At 48.3% G+C, this 17,690-nt stretch overlaps 1 protein-coding gene across 3 annotated transcripts in view; it reads right to left on the bottom strand.

Annotated features, from left to right (window-relative positions):
• Positions 1-17,690, bottom strand: part of LLGL2 (LLGL scribble cell polarity complex component 2) — an 876,878-nt gene that overhangs the window by 64,383 nt on the left and 794,805 nt on the right. For all 3 annotated transcript variants that reach the window (XM_078654529.1, XM_078654530.1, XM_078654531.1), the window contains one exon: positions 5,102-5,148. In XM_078654529.1, coding sequence (XP_078510655.1) covers positions 5,102-5,148 — 47 coding nt within the window. The remainder of the gene's footprint in view (positions 1-5,101; positions 5,149-17,690) is intronic.

Raw genomic sequence — 17,690 nt, 5'->3', positions numbered from 1 at the left:
CCTTCTTCAAATGCCTCTTCATACATTTCGGCCAAGTGTGGAATCAGCAGGTCACGGAATTCTTTGAAAAACTCTCCTGGGAGGCCATCTAGACCTGGTGCCTTATTATTTGAGAGGGAGTTTATTGCGTGTTTAATTTAGTTTTCTGTGATGTGGTGGCAAGAGTACTCTCTTTGTTCATCAGATAACCATGCTAGTCCGATGTCGTCAAAGTACTCATCTATGTCTGGTGCAGATACTGTCGATTGAGTGGTATATAATTGGGTGTAATATTTAGTAAAACAGTTAAGTATGGCAGGAATATCGTATAGTGGATGATGTTGTACATTCATAATCTGCGTTATGTACGTAGTCGTATGTGCAGGTTTTATTTTCTGTGATCGCTCGCGGCCGGGTCTTCCCCCTTCCCTGTAATTGCGTGCCGTGTACCTGCGCGATGTATATTTTAGCTCATCCTCTGCAAATGTATGGTACGTATCTGTCTTTTGTCTAATTTTTGCTATTAGTGTGTTGTTTTGCGTCGTTATGTATTCTGCCTCAAGTCTTCTGATATCCCGTTCTACCATCAATAGTTGTTGTATGTCCCGGAGTATGCCCACATGTTTACTTATACAGTGGCCCCTGACATTGGCCTTAAAGGCCTCCCACAGTGTCCCTGCACTGCCAACAGATCGAGAGTTATGGTCAAAATAATACACTATTGCCTGATGTAGTTCACTGCGGAACACCTGGTCCAAGAGTGTATTTTGTTGCAGCCTCCATGTGAATTGTCGCGGTGTCTGTGTAGGGGTGGCCAGTGTGAGTCATATCGGGCGTGGTCTGATAATGTTTTGGGTAGATGTTTCACCTCAGTTGCCCATGTGCACACATCCTGTGGCACCAGCCATTAGTCAAGCCTGGACCATGTATGATGTGTTAATGACGTGCAAGTTCCCGCTCTGCGGCCAGGGTGTCTCAGTCTCCATATGTCTACCATTGCCCATTTTTCCAGTCCTTCTCTAAGAACCTTGGCTGAGTGCTTACCACATCTCTTATTGCCAGTTGATCTGTCTAAAGCTGGGTCAAGCCATGTATTACAATCGCCACCACAGATAATGGCTGTAGGTTGTAACTCACGCAATTTGGACCATATTTGTGTAACGAAGGTTGGGTTGTCGATATTTGGGCCATATGCGGTGACAATCGTTATAGCTGTGCTCCAAAAGTTGCCCTGAATTATAACATATCGCCCTTGGTCATCCTTGAGAGCTTTAATAAGTGTAAATGGGGTATTTTGTTAGACCAATAACATGACTCCTCTGGCATACGAAGAGTAGGAGGAAGCCATCCTGTACATCGACCATCTAGTGCCTATTCTACCCTCCCTGAGGTCTATCAAATGAGTTTCCTGTATACAGGCGACATCTATCTTGTGTCTGTCTCAGTAAGCAAATACTTTGCGTATTTTCTGTGGGTTTTGGAGTCCGCGAATATTCCAGGTCATGAACGACAATGTGCGAAGATGTGTCAGGTTGCTAGGCATGTACTGTCTTGGCAATAATAGCTATGTCTTGATGAAGTTTAAGTTGCATAGTATCCTGTATACATATTCTAATAGCTCTACCGCTGGTCGGTTTTTCCATATTAATACCCCGTACCCCCCCACCGACACTACCGTAGCATGTTCAGTGGAGACAATCCCACAAAGTTGGAACATACAGCCTGATTCATGTACAGGCCGTTTTGCATGGCCCTAATAGCGAATCATAGCGACTCGCTATTGAGGACACGCAAAACGGCATTCATGTAGGAATTGCTAATTAAATAGCGATTCCTACATGTTCTTTATTTGCGAGTAGCAATTTGCTACTCGCAAAAACTCCCCATTCATTCCTATGGGCCAAGAGGCCCATAGGAATGAATGGGGAGTATCCCTTATTTGCGAGTAGCAATTTGCTACTCGCAAATAAGATAGCGATTTTAAGGGTGCCAGGGGTGTCCAAAGGACACCCTGTAGCACCCCTAAAAAGCACATTTGAACAGGTGTTGCGCACACACATGTCCAAAGGACATGTGTGTGTGCAACATGCAACTTAGAAAAATGCTTTTAAAAGCATTTCTCTGAGTTTTTGCTATTTACCGAGAGGTCTGACCTCTCGGTAAATAGCGGCCCCAAAAGTGCTAAATCGCAATTCCTTGATGTGTCATGAATAGCATTTGAGGAATCTCTAATAGAGATTCCTTAAATGCTATTCCTCGCATATTTGCTAATTCTTAAATAGCGATTTTTGCATTAGGGATCATGAATACCAAATGCAAAAATCGCACTCGCAAAGGGCCAGATTCTCAGAATCTGGCCCTTTTGCGAGCGCTATTGGCTACATGAATCAGGCTGATAATCTTTACCTCACCCCCTTCCCGGTCGAACAATAAAGAAAACTTAACAAGTGTGGTATACACAAGTGGACGAGGGCAACCAATCCGACAACCCCTGCATTAGTTGCAAGGGGGACACCATCTCTTTATCAGGTTAATGCACTTTTGAGCATCCAGCAACGTTAGTCAAATCCACTATATTACATCTTACTTCAGTGAGTTCATCTATTATGCGGGAGTGCCCTAAGCATTCACAAGGTTTTGGACAGTGTTAGTGTGACTACCGTTATTTAAACCTACTACAATTGCCAGTATTCGGGCGATCTGCCAGTCTGTGGTTGTCACTCGCAGCCTCAACCTACTTAGTTCAGTACATTGAGGTTAGCAGATCAGACTGCTTCTTGGGGATGGACCTTGTAGCCAGTCTCTGTGAAGCCATGTCTCTAATTGGTCCATGTCCCTGTGTCTTTCTGTGTGCGATTTGTGAAGTTTTTGTAGTTTAGGCTGCAGCTCGCATCCAGTATAGTTGTAGAAAAGTATCATTCCACATCCGATGTGTTTGACTGATCTTCCTGTCTCTCCATCGGCGATCTCCAGCGTGTGCTCTGTGAACCTTTCTGTTGAAGATATTTTAAAATGTCTTTAGGATCATTGTAGATTTTGGTTTTGCCATCATCAGTCACTCTGAGTCTGGCAGGGTATAGCATAGCATATTTGATATTGAGGTCCCTAAGCTTCTTTTTCGCTGGTGTGAAGTCAGGATATAGGGATATCTCCATGCCCTCATGTTCCAGGTTGCCTAGTTCTCGGGCTTTGTGGAGTGCCGCATCACGGTCTCTGTAATTTAATATTTTGGCTATGATTGGCCTTGGTCCAGGAGTTGTTCCACATATCTTTACATGGGCCCTTTGTTGGTTGTTTCCGCTATTCCCATCAGGCGTATGTTACTTCTGCGGGATCTCGCCTCCAAGTCCTCTGTTTTTGCCGCTAGCACTGCTAACTGTTTTTCCATTTTCCCTTGTTTAGTTTCCATGTGATTGTGCGCATCTTCCGCTTCAGATATGCTTCGTTCGGCCAGAACTATTCGCTCCGTATGGCGGTCCATACGTTCTGACATGAGGTCCACCCTGTATGTTAAAGAATCAATCTTGCCATCTATATTTGTTAGAGCCACTTGTAGTGTAGTAAACAAAAGCTGCACGTCATCATTTGTAACGCCGCTAGAAGATGCAGACTATTGCGTCGCTACCTGTTGGTCATCTGTGTTCTGATCTGATTTTTTTTGGATTGCTCGAAATTAAGTTTGGGCTGATTATTGTCCGGGTTTCCCATATTGCTGGCAGTGGTGGTGCCTGGACGTGGGTTCTCAATTAGTGTTCAGGAGTATGTATTCAGTGTCCAGCAGACAGCCCACTACTGCGTCCCAGTTTATTTTGGACTCCTTGCGCAGGCAAAGTACGTGAGACGACAGGGTTTTTTTAAGTGAAGTCTGCTGTTGACTTCATGTATTTATAAGTAGACACCAATGCCCACTCAATTTTTCTGCTCACAGCGTCTCACTAGTTGTTATAACGGGCGCAGACTGGTGGCACAAGGACACGCATCTACATGATAGGAGCAAGTCGCAAGCATCAATTCGCAGTATACAGTTTGTGCAGGTGAGCTAAAAATTCATCACATTTGTAGCTATAGGCCAATGTGTTGTGATGTTGTATGTAAACACGGCACCTCTGATGGACTTTTTGTGTAGCTAGTAGTCCCAGGTCCTCTCACTCAGGCATTCAAATATATCTTTGTGGTGTGTCTCAGGGGGCTATGCATATCATGTGGTTGATTTTGTCTCCATGCGGCGATTTGACGGGCTACATTCATTTCAGTTCCGATCAGATCCTGTGACGCACAATATACATAGCACATTGTTTCCTGTGGGTCCCGCAACCCGCACACGTTGCCACCTCCTCGTCAGTTTAACTGCACGGTACCCGGTAGGGTGTGCGTGTATGTAATCCACTGCGTGTTATTTATTTGTAAGCAGGAGCACATTAGCGGTGCAGTGGTGCAGTTCTCTGTTTCACAGCCTCCCGCACAACCTCTCCGTCCTGCGGTTACCTGTGTCTACCCATGTGGATCACTCAGCAACATTGTTTGTTATGGGCAGCGGTTTGGCCATGCGTCTTTTCCTATCTGGCACCCACTGGACAGGGTCATTAGTGTGCGGGTCTGTGGCGCAGTGGTAAAGTTGCATCGCAGGGGCACCGTGCCGCTAAATGTGTGATCTCTTGTTTATTATCCCTGCCGATTAATCCGACTAACCCCTGCAGGGTCAGTGTGGGTTCCGCCGCAGCCCGCGAGTCCCGTTGGGTCTCAGCGATCAACGTGCAGATCCAGGCCCCAAACTCAGACCCGCCACAGCCGGCGTGCGTGTTGTACGTCGCGGCCCCACTCCTCACCACAGACCGACGTCCAAGTTTAGTTTTCGCCCGTTAGGCCTCTGTGGCGGCGTTCTACTTCGTGAGCGAGTTACAGCGTTTCAGGAGCTTATTTCCATGACAAACTAGGTGTGTGCGTCGCTAGTACATACAGCCTCATTTTCAGGCGCAGGGGCTCAATATGTGCAGGATTTGTAGCGTTTGTCTGTGGTGTCCGAGAGGAGCTCGCCTAAGATGCCGCCATCGCTCAGCTCGGCTAGCTCCGCCCCCAACTGAACAGAATTGAAGTCACAATGAGTTGCAAGAGCTAAACTTACCTTCCTCATCCCCGGAAGCTGAATTCCTGGACCCCCTGTCTGAACCCCTGGCAGGGAAGAGCACAAATAAAAGCAACATCAATACAGTTTAATGATTCATTTTCTGCATTACAAAGCATGAAAAGCAAATACATGTGCAGAATTAAAAAATCACATTATCCTTCTTCAAAAGAAAAGTCCCTCAAAATGAAAATAAACAAAGATGAACAATTAGTGGACAAAGGGGGAGGGGGTAAAACAACCAAAAGGCTAAAGAAAAGAGGGGCAGGTGACTATCTGGTAAAAGGTGGACACAGCAGAAAGGTGAAAGGTGAGCAAAACACAATTGAAACCAGTGGGTGAGTGTGCGAAATAGACTGCAAAGTTGTGTGGGACGCAATTAAATTGGGTAGAGGGTTCCTGAAGAGAGTGAAAGACCTTCAGGGATGAATGTGAGCATAATAAGAGTTCCTAAAGATAGGGTACAGACTACCAATGGAGGGTGAAAAAAAAGTTACTTACCTATGGAACAAGTTACTTACCTTTTTTAATGCTCTTTCTAGTGAATACTCCATCTAATCCTAGATTCCTCACCAGTGAAAAATTCTAAAGCAGTACTCATGAGCGCCGGTAGATGGTTCCACTCTTACATAGAAGCACCCACCCAAGCACGCTGATGTTAGTTTTTTTTGCAGGTTCGTCTGTGCCCTCAGACGCAGAGCCCAACAGCAAATTGGTATGACCAGAGCACAGGACCTTTTTCAATGGAAAAGAGCTAATTCCACAGAATGGGGAGGTGGGAAGGCAGTGAGGAATGTGCGATTAGAGTATCCATCACAAAGAGTTATCGAAGGCAAGTAACTTGTTCTTCTCTTCAAGATCTGTAACCACAGATTGCTCACCTTATGAATATATCAAAACAGTATCTCCCAAGTTGGTGGTGGGTCTGTGGAGTGGCTCAGACAAAAAAAAGTCAAGCGGGACCAAACAAGCCAAATGCCCACCCTTAAGGACCAGACGGTCAAGACAGTAGTGCTTCATGAATGTGCAGACTGATGCTCACTTGGCAGCCTATCAGATATCCAGGGCAGGCGTAGGCACTCCACATGCCAATGTAGTAGTGGCAGCCTTAGCTAGTACGCAGTAGATTTTTATGTAGAGGTATAGCCACCTAAAGAGGTTTCTTTTCTGCACTGCCTTGCCTTTTTGTTGCCTACAAGAAGCTCACAAAGAGCTGATCATTCACCATGTGGTCTCTGGTATTGTAAATGTAAAAATTAAAGACTTTGGGGGTTCAATCAATTTATTCGCTCCACCTCTTTCGAAGGATGAGGTGGGGCAAAGAATGCTGGAAAGGTGATAGCTTGTCTGACATAGAGAGATTTTACTACTTTTGGCAGAAATGTAGTTTGAGGTCTCAACATCAGTTTGTCTGGAAAAATATTTGTGTAAGGCGGCTGGAAAGAGAGTGCCTGCAGCTCTCTCACGTCATAAGCTGATGTTACCACAACCAGAGAGACCGTTTTCAGGATCAAAAGGCATAGTGGACAACTGTGAATTGGCTCAAAAGGGGTGCGCATTAGAAAAGTGAGAACCAAATTAAAGTCCCACTGTGGCATCACGAAGGGTTTCGTCAGGAACATGTGTTGTAAACCTTTAAGAACTCTCATCAAAACAGATGATTTGAACAAAGAAGGCTGATCCGACAAACGTAAAAAAGGTAATTAAGCAGACAAGTAGCCTTTAATAGTTAGTGCCCAGTGCAAGTCCTTACTTGGTCAAAGATAAATCAAATAAACAAGCATTTGCAATGTAATAGGTCTCGCATTTACTCAAGTTTGAGCTATTGACATTGCAAATGATAATGCCTTTTGTTTTTGTTTTTAATCATAAATAAAAGGCATAGTCATATACAATACCAATAGCTTAAAGTTGCGTAAATGCGAGACCTATTGCATTGCAAATACTGGTCTCAGTAAAGGTCAGAGCGTGAACGATCTTGTGGGATGGATAGTTCCTCTGTCTGAGATCGGAGCCAGATGTGTTCATCAGGCAGGGCTGTTCCAGCTGAGCCAGAGGGAAATGGGAATGCACAGAGGTTAACGCTGTTCTTTGAGGCCTTATCTCATAACATCTATGCAACCTAAGGGGGCCTCTCTGCTGTGTAAGCCAGGAGCGCTTAAGATCTCTGCGTACGAGGAGGATAGGCTAAGATGAATTAGACCGTGTGAAGAGCAGAGTTTATAAGATTAGCATCTGTGTGACATGAGAAACAGTTTCTACTGTTGTATCTGTCCAGTAGAGAAATGCGTACATGTGCTGTCAGATCCGTGTGAGCAGAGGGACAGCACTGCTGTCAAAAGCCTGACTCAAGTCTCAACATCTATGTACAGTGAGGGATAGCTCAGCTGTCCAACTTGTGAATGTGTAAGACCACTAAACATGTATTAAAAGCAACACCATGGCAACAAAAAACAAGTAGGCAGAAGTGATGCAGACACACTTATAAGGGCGCTGTACACACAGCGTGACATACACACAAACTCGCATGCAGGGGGCGTGCAAGCACGCTGTCATCTACAGACAAGAGGAGACTCATGACACGCACACAGAAGTATGTACAAAAGTAAGTCAAATGCAGAGAAGTTTCAACAGACATTCCACAGAATTATGCACTAACATGCAGAGGTATTAACACAAACCCCTATATTATGGAAACGCTTGAGAACAATGGCGTGTACAATTGCATATGCCCCTTCAACTGTCCTTCTAATGCTCCCCCTTCGCACACACCTCCCATCATGCACCACAAGCATGCCAACAGTGCCTCTTGGCAACGCAGCCTGCGCCTTGGGCCGGCATCAGCACCCTCCCTGTGCATGTGTCACCGCTCTGTCCCAAGGTATTTGCACTGCCTCTGTCCCCGTATCCTCCCCGCATTCTTCTTACCTCTTCGTGCGGGGAGCAGCGTCCACGGGCGCGCACTGACAGCGTCCAGGATCATGTCACTCCTAATGAGTGGATTCCACGTCGTGCTTACTGAGGAGTAACGTGAAGCGTTGATCTCACCGGTCCGACTGAAGACTATCGCTCAGTCTAGCTTCACCACATGTGTAGAATCCCAATCCAGCATGGAGCCTGACCCCAAGCAGCACGCGCTCGCCTGCTGCCGCCGCCCTGAGCTGCGATCTGTCCTGCCAAGGGTACTCGCTCCTGGGGTGCTCCAGGTGAGGAGTCGCAGAGGCGGCACTCCGGAGGTGGGAGCGTGGCAAGGACACTCTCCTCAAGAAGGTCACGCGGCACCCGCTCCCTCTCAAACAGAGTAACAAGGGAGCAGAAGTTGTGGTATGGTAAAGCGCTAGTGTGCTGTAATGTGGTCAAAATTAGACAGGCAACAATAAATACAAGTATGGACTTTAGTACGAGACAAAAAAAAAAAACAAGTCACGTATTGAGGAACTCACCGCCACAGCCCGGCTTGGACAGGAAGCCAGGCAACCTGTGTTGGGACGGGGCGGGGCCGCAAAAAGACAGGAAGCAGACGGGAGCCTACCCCGCACTCCTGTGCCCGTGAAGCCAGTCGAAAGTGAGCGTGTGAGCTAGCGGGGTTCCCGTGCTCGTGGAGAGCCCCGTCTGCTGCCGAGACTGACCCGCTAATGAGGGAGAGAGGAACAACCAGCGTGGTAGGCTGTACCTTTACTTTCCAGGAAGAGCAGCGTGTGCCAGGTGATGCGGCGGAGTGACGGAGCCTGTAGCAGCGGAAAGAGCCCGGTGAGTGGGATGGGGGGGGGGAGATGCGCGTGTGTCTGTGTGTGCGAGCGTGTCTGTGTGTGCGTGCGTGTGTGCACGTGCGTGTGTGTGTGTCTGTAATGTGCGCGTGTGTGTCTGTGTGTGCGCGCGCGTCCTGAACCGATTCCGGCATGCTGTTCACAGTCACAATGGAGCGCGTGTTCACGCGCGCGACCTGATCCGATTCCGGCATGCTGCGCGTGCCCATCTCCTGTCTCCTTGAAAGCATAGCCGATGACTATAGGTCTCGCAGGCGAGACAGAGCTTTGCGCTGCATCGCCAGGTGCGAGACCTAAAAAGCATCCAACAGTTTGGTTAGCCTGTAATGGGTCCGTCTGGCAGTTGCCACAACTATCCATAAACTTGTCTCAGCACCTGACATACACTGACTTTGTGGAAGGGTGCCTAGCTGCCAAGATAACTTCAACAATCTGAGAAAACAAATGGAATCTACTGCCAATTTTCAATCTCCAGGCAGGCAGGTGCAGATTGTGCAGGTCTGGGTGCAAGCCCCTGTATAGCTGCTGCAACAGAAAATATGCCTGGAGTGGCACCTTGATAGGAGGACAGATGCTCATGACTAAGAGTTATAGATACCAAACACTCCTTGCCCAATCTGTAGCCACTAAGATGACTTGGGCCCGGTCGTATCTGTACTTCTTCAGAACTAGAGCCAGGTGAGGCAGGGTTTGGAAGGCATACAGCAGTCCCAAGCTCCACTCTAGACTGAATGTGTCTGAGAGACACCCTTCTTGTGAACTCCTGTCCGTAAATGTGCTGATAATGGGTGTTCACGGTGGTGGCGAAAGATTCAATCTAGGGTTCTCCCATTTGCTGGAAGATGCCCTGCATCAACTCAAAGTGTAACTGGCATTCATAATCCGCTAAGTGTCGTGCTGGGTTTGTTCGTCCTAGCATTTAAAGATTCCACCAGGTGGTTCTCGACCTGAGAAAAGCCTTGAGGATATAGCTATTTCCAGAGGCGTAAAATGTCTTGGCAGAGGACCCAAAACCATACCCACCGTGCTTGTTGAGTACCAAATGGCAATGGTATTGTCTGTGAGAATCTCAACCAGCCTCCCTTTGATAGTTTGCAGGAAGGCCTTTTACCCCAATCTGAACACCACCAACTCTAACAGAGTCGACTTTCTGCCGAAGATGAGAATCCAGTGATCTCCACCTCTCCCTTATGGCTTCCCAAATGAGCAGCAATGCATCGGTCATCACCATCACCTCAGGTAAGGTTAAGAAGAGTGGTTTGCCACTGGCACAATCACAGTCAAGCAGTTCCCACTGCAGATCTTTTGCAGTCTCCTCCAAAACCTGGATGGAATCCATTAGGTTCCCCTGGTGCCAACAGCCTCAGGCTCATCCTCACTAAAATCAAGGACATAGGCTAAAACATAAGGATCATAGCCTAAATATCTTGGAGACTCTGCTGCAGAAGAAAGGTATGAAACTGTACCGTTTCCTGGTTAGCTTCGATGTACAGTAGAGTCTGGGAAGTAGTAAAGTGTGATTTTGGCATGCAGATTGTGTACCCTAAAGATGTTAGAAGGGTTGACATCATCTAGAGGTGGTCTATGACTGCCTGGTGAAATAGCCAGTCATTGAGGTAGGGGAAGACTGGAACACTCAAATTTCGAAAGGGTTGTGACCACTGCCATCCCTTTCGTGAACACCAGATGGGATGGTGAGGCCAAACAGGAGCACAGCAACCTAAAAATGCTTCTTGCCCACTGTGAATGGCAGAGAAGGTTTGTGCGCCTGCAGGACAGGAATATGGAAATAGGCATCTTGCAGATCAATCCCTACAATCCATCCTCCAGGATACAGAGCAGACACAATCTGAGATAAAGTAAGTATCTCGAATTTGTCCTTCCACAGGTCTAACTCAGAGGCCAGGCCAGTCTCCATAGCCCCTTTGGCCAAAAGAACCAGCCCTTCCTGCTCCAACATGGACACAAGGTACTCCATCTGCTGCCCTGCTGGGATGAAAGGTACGGCTGGGTAGAATGAAGTGGGAGGGCCTAGCCAAACTGTACAAATTGGAGGACCCATCTGTCTGAAGTAATGTCTTGCAATCATGGAGGAAATGGCAGATCCAGCTTCCTACCCAGTGGTTGTGTGCTGGAAAGGACACACTAAAAAAGTTATGAAGTTGTGGTTGCAGTGTGTTGTCTCTGTTGTCCTGACCGTTGCCTCTGGGGGCTGTGGCACAACCTCGAAAGGGCTGAGGAGTCTGCTGTGCTGGCAGCAGGGTCTGGTGTTGGTGATATGCCAAACCTCTAGTATAACCCTGAAATGGTCAAAATTGCAGATGGAACTGTCTGGCGGTTGCGGAGAGACCCAATGAGCGCGCTATAGCCAGACTCTCTTTATATCGATCTAGGGACGAATCAGCCATCTTGCCAAAGAGGCAAGAGCGATCGAATGGCATATCCATTGAGGATGGCTGGACAGCCCCTGAGAAGTCCATAGGCCTCATCAAAGCGAGGTGCAAAGCACCACACTTGTTCCAAAGGACAGACCAAAGCAATAGTTTGTGTCTCGCCAAGGCTGGACAGTAAATTGTGCTGCTCCCTGACCATCCTGAATAGTTTAGGCTAAAGACGAATATTGGTGGTCTGGTACCACCAGTAAGATTTGATTGACCAGGTTCCATAATGCATGAGTGTATCAACCAAGGAGGCAGCTAGAATACACTGAATGTAGGGCAAGGCTTGTGGAAGAAAACGTGTTTGACAAACTATTCCATACGCTTGGATTCCTGGTCAGGTGAGGTCGTAGGAAAAGCGTTAGGGTTGACCTTAGTGGTGGATGCCTGAGCCACCAAGCTCTCTGGTGCTGGATACTATGTAAGAAATCCATTTTTGCCTGATGCTGGTCTGTGGCAATGAGTGACCTGTCTGTTGGTTTGAAGGCCAGAACATGGTTTTGTCCATGAGCCCTACAGCACATCTCTACAAGCCTCATTAAATAGCAGCAAAGGTTCTGTAGGTGCCTTGCAGGCTGAAGTTCCTTCATAAGGACATTGGTTTTAATTTCCATCATCGGGAGCTGAAGATCAAGGACCTCTACAGCCCTTTTGATCATTACTGCAAAAGAAGCACTCTCCTCCGTGGCAGGCCAGGGGGAAAGACTAACCACGTATCTACTGAAGTGTCCTGTAGGTCTTCATACTAATTGTCCTTATCATATTGAGGAGCAAATTAATCCCTATTGTCTCAGAAATTTTGGCTCTGATCTGAATCTGAGCCAAAAATGTCATGCAGTGTTCGTGCAGGACTGGACAGGAAGGGTAGCTTGTCAGAAGCATTGTCAATAGGTCATGGCACTGCTTCGGTCAAGACGAGTTGGGTTCAGATAAAAGAAACCACTATCGGTTGTAGTAACTCCTTTGACGCCAGCAGCAGCGTAGAAGGAAGCGAGGCAATGCAGACACGGGGCAAGTTCGAGAGGCACAGATGATGCAGAGGGCTAACATTGCGAATGAAGGCCACTGTGGATCATTGGGGCTCTAAGGTGCACTGAAGGAATCAGAACTATAACTAAGGGTTAGGGGTAATCTGAAACAAGCCAATAAATTCCAATTTTATGTAGGATAAAACTCTGTACAGAGTCTGCTACAGTTATATATCAGCATGGTGTAAGAGGCTTTTCTTCATCGTTCCCTGTGGCTGCAGTGGATTATGAATCTGTATAGTATCCTTTCATGACTAGGAATAAATTAAATTTGGTCAGACCATGCCAGCAAGCATCAATGCACCTTCGATATTTGTTGTCGTGGCTAGGTACTGGGAGCATGTTTTTTGCTTCACAGGGTAATGCCTTGTGGGGAATTGCATTCACAACTGATAGTTTTAATCTAGAAGTGTTGCCTGTTCATTAAAATTAGGTGCGACTTACCAGAAGACCACACTAAATTTTTGATTATGATATGTTGTGAAGAACAAGTCACTTACCTTTGATAAGACTTTATCTAGTAGAGACTCTATATAACTGCAGGTTCCTAACTGTAGACCATTGCCAGGTGTCAGATTGGATCCAGAAAAGTTTGAGGAATTCCCTTTGCGCTAGTGGGTGGCGTTGTTTGGCTCTGTGTGGCATCAATAGCGTTGTGATGTGCATAGTGCCTATATAGACGCCACCCCAGTATGCTGACCTCTGTTCTTTTTGTTTTTTTTTATTTTCAAAAACCTTTATTGAACAAAATTGCATAGCAAAGTTACAAAATTGCACCAAATCAGAGCACCGTGTACATTAATACAATTTAATTCAGCGAGGTAAACCTAGAGTACATATAGGAGAGCAAAACATAACAGATATAGTGTAAGAGCACCAGGACAGTGGGACGAGTGATGGTGAGAGGCACTGTGTACAAAGGAGAGTGACGGAACAAGCAAGGACAGGGGACAAGCTACTCACTGACCTTCACCGGCGCCCGCCGTGGGCAGAGAGCGCCGGCAGGGAGCGCGGGAGAGGTAGCTGGACTCTGGGAACTACGACTTAGGAGGTAAGATACAAGGGGACCCCATATGTCGAGTGGATGGGATCTAGCTGGCATGAGGTCCCAGAATTCGGACAGGAAAGTCTGGCAGCGAGAAGCATCCTCTAGCCAAAGGGCGAACTTGGGCGCAGGTTTGCGGCCCCAGCACATGAAGACCCTACGCCACACAAGGACCAATAGCATGGCGATCAAGCTGCAGGAGGCATCTGCGCAGAATTTAACAAAGCCTAAGAGGCAAAGCAGTGGATATGGCTGGACCAGCGACGAGGTGATCTCAGAAATAGCGGCACAGACCTCACGCCAGTAAGCGGAGACCTGGGGGCACAGCCAGGCAAGGTGGGAGAAGTCTGCCGCAGGAGCAGAGCAGCGCAGGCATCTATCATTGGGAATAAGTCCCATGTTGTGCAGTTGAACTGGAGTCCGGTATAGCCTATGCAAATATTTAAAGTGAATAAGGTGCAGACAGTAGTTTGGGGACAGGCGCTTAATCTGATTGCAACAATAAAGCCTGTCAACTTGAGAAATTCCCATACCACGGTCTTCACCCCATGACAGGCGCGCCCGGTCAGTGGAGATGGAGGAGGCTGCCAGTGTAAAGGCGTATATTTTAGTCACTAGCTTCCGGGGGGGGAGGTGGACGAATAAAGGAAGATAAGAGTGGCCATCAATGGAGGGGGCTGGAGAAACGAGGGATGCAACTCCCTTCAGACAACCCTGAGTTGATAATAGAGTGAGGTGTCTATAGGACCAGAATCAGCAGCGAGAGAGAAGGAAAATGCTACTTACCAGTTTGCATCTGTTTTTGGCATGTAGAGCTGCAGAGTAACACACTATGCATAGATAGCCACCTAGTGTTGGGCCCGGATGTTTGCAGTTTGTTTTGTTGTAGAAAAGTCTTTGGAAGTCACGGGGTAAGCATCCCAGAAGTCTGGAGGGGAGCGAAAGTCGGATGACGAGCGATTGGCATTGTATTCAGTGAAAGCATATCAGCACCGGAAAATCAGCAGAGCCCCTCCCAGGCCCAGTGCATAGTCTCGACTGTATCAATCTCAGTGCGTGGGAGTTTTTCTTGGGTGAACAGGGCGGTCGGAAGCGGCCACGGGGCAGAAAGATCGGCTTCCACCGCAACATGTGGCTGGAAAGGAGTGGGATGGAGCCAAAATGCAGAAAATTGGCCTGAGTGCAAAGAACGTAGAGTTTAAAACCGCGCGACATCGGAAGAGTGAGAATGTTATACGCGATCCTGGGCTGTCTGCCGGCCCAGACCAGAGAGATGAGCAATGATCGGACTTTGCGGAAGAAGTGTGCAGTGAGGGGGATGGGCACGTTGACTAATAAATATAAACATTTCGGAAGCACAACCATCTTGGCGATTGCTATTCGACCGGCCAAAGACAAAGACAGCCAGCTCCAGAGGGGAATCTTGGACTCAAACCAGTCCACAGCACAGTCAAAGTTAGCTCTCCAGAATTCGGCCACGTCCCTGCTCAGCCAGATACCTAAGTAACGAGTGGGGCCAGACACCCACACAAAGGGGTAGTCTGGGGTAAAAGGCGTGGCATCAGTGAGAGGGGAAAAGCACAGACTTATTCCAGTTTACCTGTATGCCTGAGTAGCCACCAAACCGTATAAGCTTGCATACCAGGGGGCTGAGGATTTCCTGGAGGTTGCGGACATATGGAGTAACATCGACCACGTACATGGATACTAAGAAGGCACGAGCCGCAAAGCCGATGCCTCTCTGGGTGTGATGTTGTCAGAGTCTAGCCACAAGGGGTTCCATCACGATGGCGAAAAGCATAGGTGACAGCCGGCACCCCTGAAGAATCCGGCCGTGTACAGATGTGTATAAAAAGCTGCAAATCGTGCCTTAATTTCCTCTGGGGAAATGGTCCTAGCAGGGCCACCATCTTGGAGGGCGGCTATATAGGACGCGGCGCGAGTTGGACGGAGGAGGTTGGCCAGGGTTCTACCAGGGCAGTCACCCTCGCCAAAGCGGCGCGCTCGTGCCTCCCTACCGAGGAACGGGAGTTCTCTGTTGTCCTCATCAGCAAAGTCAGAAAGTTTCCCTCGAATCTGGGCTAGTGTGTCAGGGTTAGGGTCCCGAGTGTGAGAGAAGTCCAAAGATGTAATCTCAATTTCCAGTTTGTCGAGAGCGCTGCGAATGGAGAGTAGGAAACCGGACTGTTTGGAGATACATTCCCCGCGAAAGACAGCTTTAAAACCCTCCCAGAGCGTACAAGGGGAATCTACTGTACCTTCGATAAGCTCAAAGTAGTAAGTGATCACAGTTTGAATCTCATTGCAAAAGACAGAGTCCTGGAACGCATGGGGAGGAAGCTGCCAGGAGAACGCGTGACATGGGGACTGGGGGAGACGTAAACAGAGACGAACAAGTGCATGATCTGAGAGGGTGCGTGCCATGTGATCAACGGAGGTGAGCCAGGAGAGCGCATCTGGAGTGGTGATCCAGAGATCCAGACGGGACCAATAATCATGAGTGCAAGTGACGCGAGTGCCCTCGCGAGCCTCAGGGCGCATGTGATGCCATGCATCAAATAGGGAGTTATCAGCAAGGATGGAGCTAAGGAGTGCAGCAGCGCAAGGGTGGGGAGCGTGGGAGCCAGAACGATCTAATGCAGTGAACAGTGTTACAGTAAAGTCCCCTCCCCAAAGGAGCGCAGCACGGCCCAGGGACGAAACATGGTGCCAAACTTGCCCAAAGAAGTCCGGGTCTCCACTATTGAGACCATTCAACGCAGCGATTGTCAGTGGTTGGGCCTGAAGGGTGCCATGGAGAATCACAAAACGCCCCTCGGGTTAACAACCACCTGGGAAGTCTGCCACGGAAGCCCCCTGCGTATAAGGATAGACACCCCCGAGAGTAATTAGAGTAAAAGGAGGAATGTGTTTCGCCCCAATGCCGGGAAAGGAGTCTGGAGGCGGTCGCGTGAGCAGGTGGGTCTCCCGAAAAAGATGGCACATGTCCACTCTGTGCCGGAGAAGGTGGGCATGTACCAGACGCGCCTTGCGGTGGTCATTAAGGCCATGAACGTTTCAGGTCCAGAAGGTGGTGTCTGTCATGGTGCCATACACAGGAAAATAATGATGAGGGAGGTGAGGAATGAGGAGGAGAACTCGTGCAGATGCGTAGAATGGTGCAGCATATGATGAAGGGAAAAACACAGTGCAGCAGCATTTGAAATGCAGTATAACAACCAGGTGTGTGCCAAAATAAACAAATCGGCCTCAGAGGGAGACACAAACCCCAAGAACCACCCAGCCGACCACCCACCCCCACCCCCCATACAGGCTGACAATTCACCAACACCCACAACTGGGAAGGGGAATGTCTATGTACACGGAGGGAATCATCCCGTGGAAGCATGGCATCGCTCAGCGTACACCCCTGACGAAGAGGCAGGGTGGCCAAGCCACTCAACATAGCACACAGAAGTATAAAGAACGCCAGGGGAACAAGGGCACCCAGCCCGAAGCATAGCTGTGGGGAACAAGAGCCCTGTGGAAGAAGGAAATGCAACGTGGACCAGGACCAATCAGGTAATCGAGCAACATAAGAGAGAGTCAACAGGTAAGTGTATGGTGCACTTCAAGTCAGTCATTGTCACTTAGGTTACATTCTGCAGGGGCTTGAGAGTTCGCTGGAGAGAATCGCGGCAACCTGTCTAGTTTCTTTGCAAAGGCCAAAGCTTCCTTGGGATCCGGGAAGTCTAGCATCTTTGCGCCTTGCCTGACACGTAGTTTAGCGGGATATGCCAAGGAGTAGAAGACCTCATGCTTTTGGAGGATTTGTTTTGCCGGGAGGAATTTGCGGCGAGCGGCCTTCACCGCCATGGTGTTATCGGGGTAAAAAGACCAGGAATTACCCTGATGATGGATCTCGCCCTTCTCCCTGGCCGCTCGGAGAACTGCATCACAGTCCCTGAAGTTAAGGATTTTGGCGATGATTGGGTGAGCTGGCAGGCCAGGGCGAGTGCCGAGGGAGCGATGGGCAAGCTCGACAATAAAAACAGGAGAAAGGACGTCGCAAAAAAGTTTGCGGATGAGTTGTTCAACAAAGTCCTCCATACGCAAGATATTGGTGGATTCAGGCACGCCGGGATGCGGAGGTTGCTCCTATGGGAGTGCGCCTCCAAATCCTCCTTTTTATTCCGTATCAGTTCCAGAATCTTATCCATCTGGAGGAGCTTTTGACGATCCTGAGTGGCGGCATCCTCAGCGTCAGAGACCCTCATTTCCATGTGCAGCAGGCGAGCATCATAAGAATCAACAAGGGCCTTGACTATGTCC

The sequence above is a fragment of the Lissotriton helveticus genome, chromosome 7 (assembly GCF_964261635.1).
Source record: "Lissotriton helveticus chromosome 7, aLisHel1.1, whole genome shotgun sequence".
In the NCBI taxonomy this organism is placed as follows: domain Eukaryota; kingdom Metazoa; phylum Chordata; class Amphibia; order Caudata; family Salamandridae; genus Lissotriton; species Lissotriton helveticus.
Note: the sequence above shows the minus strand (reverse complement) of the source record. Positions and strands in the feature narration are given on the sequence as shown.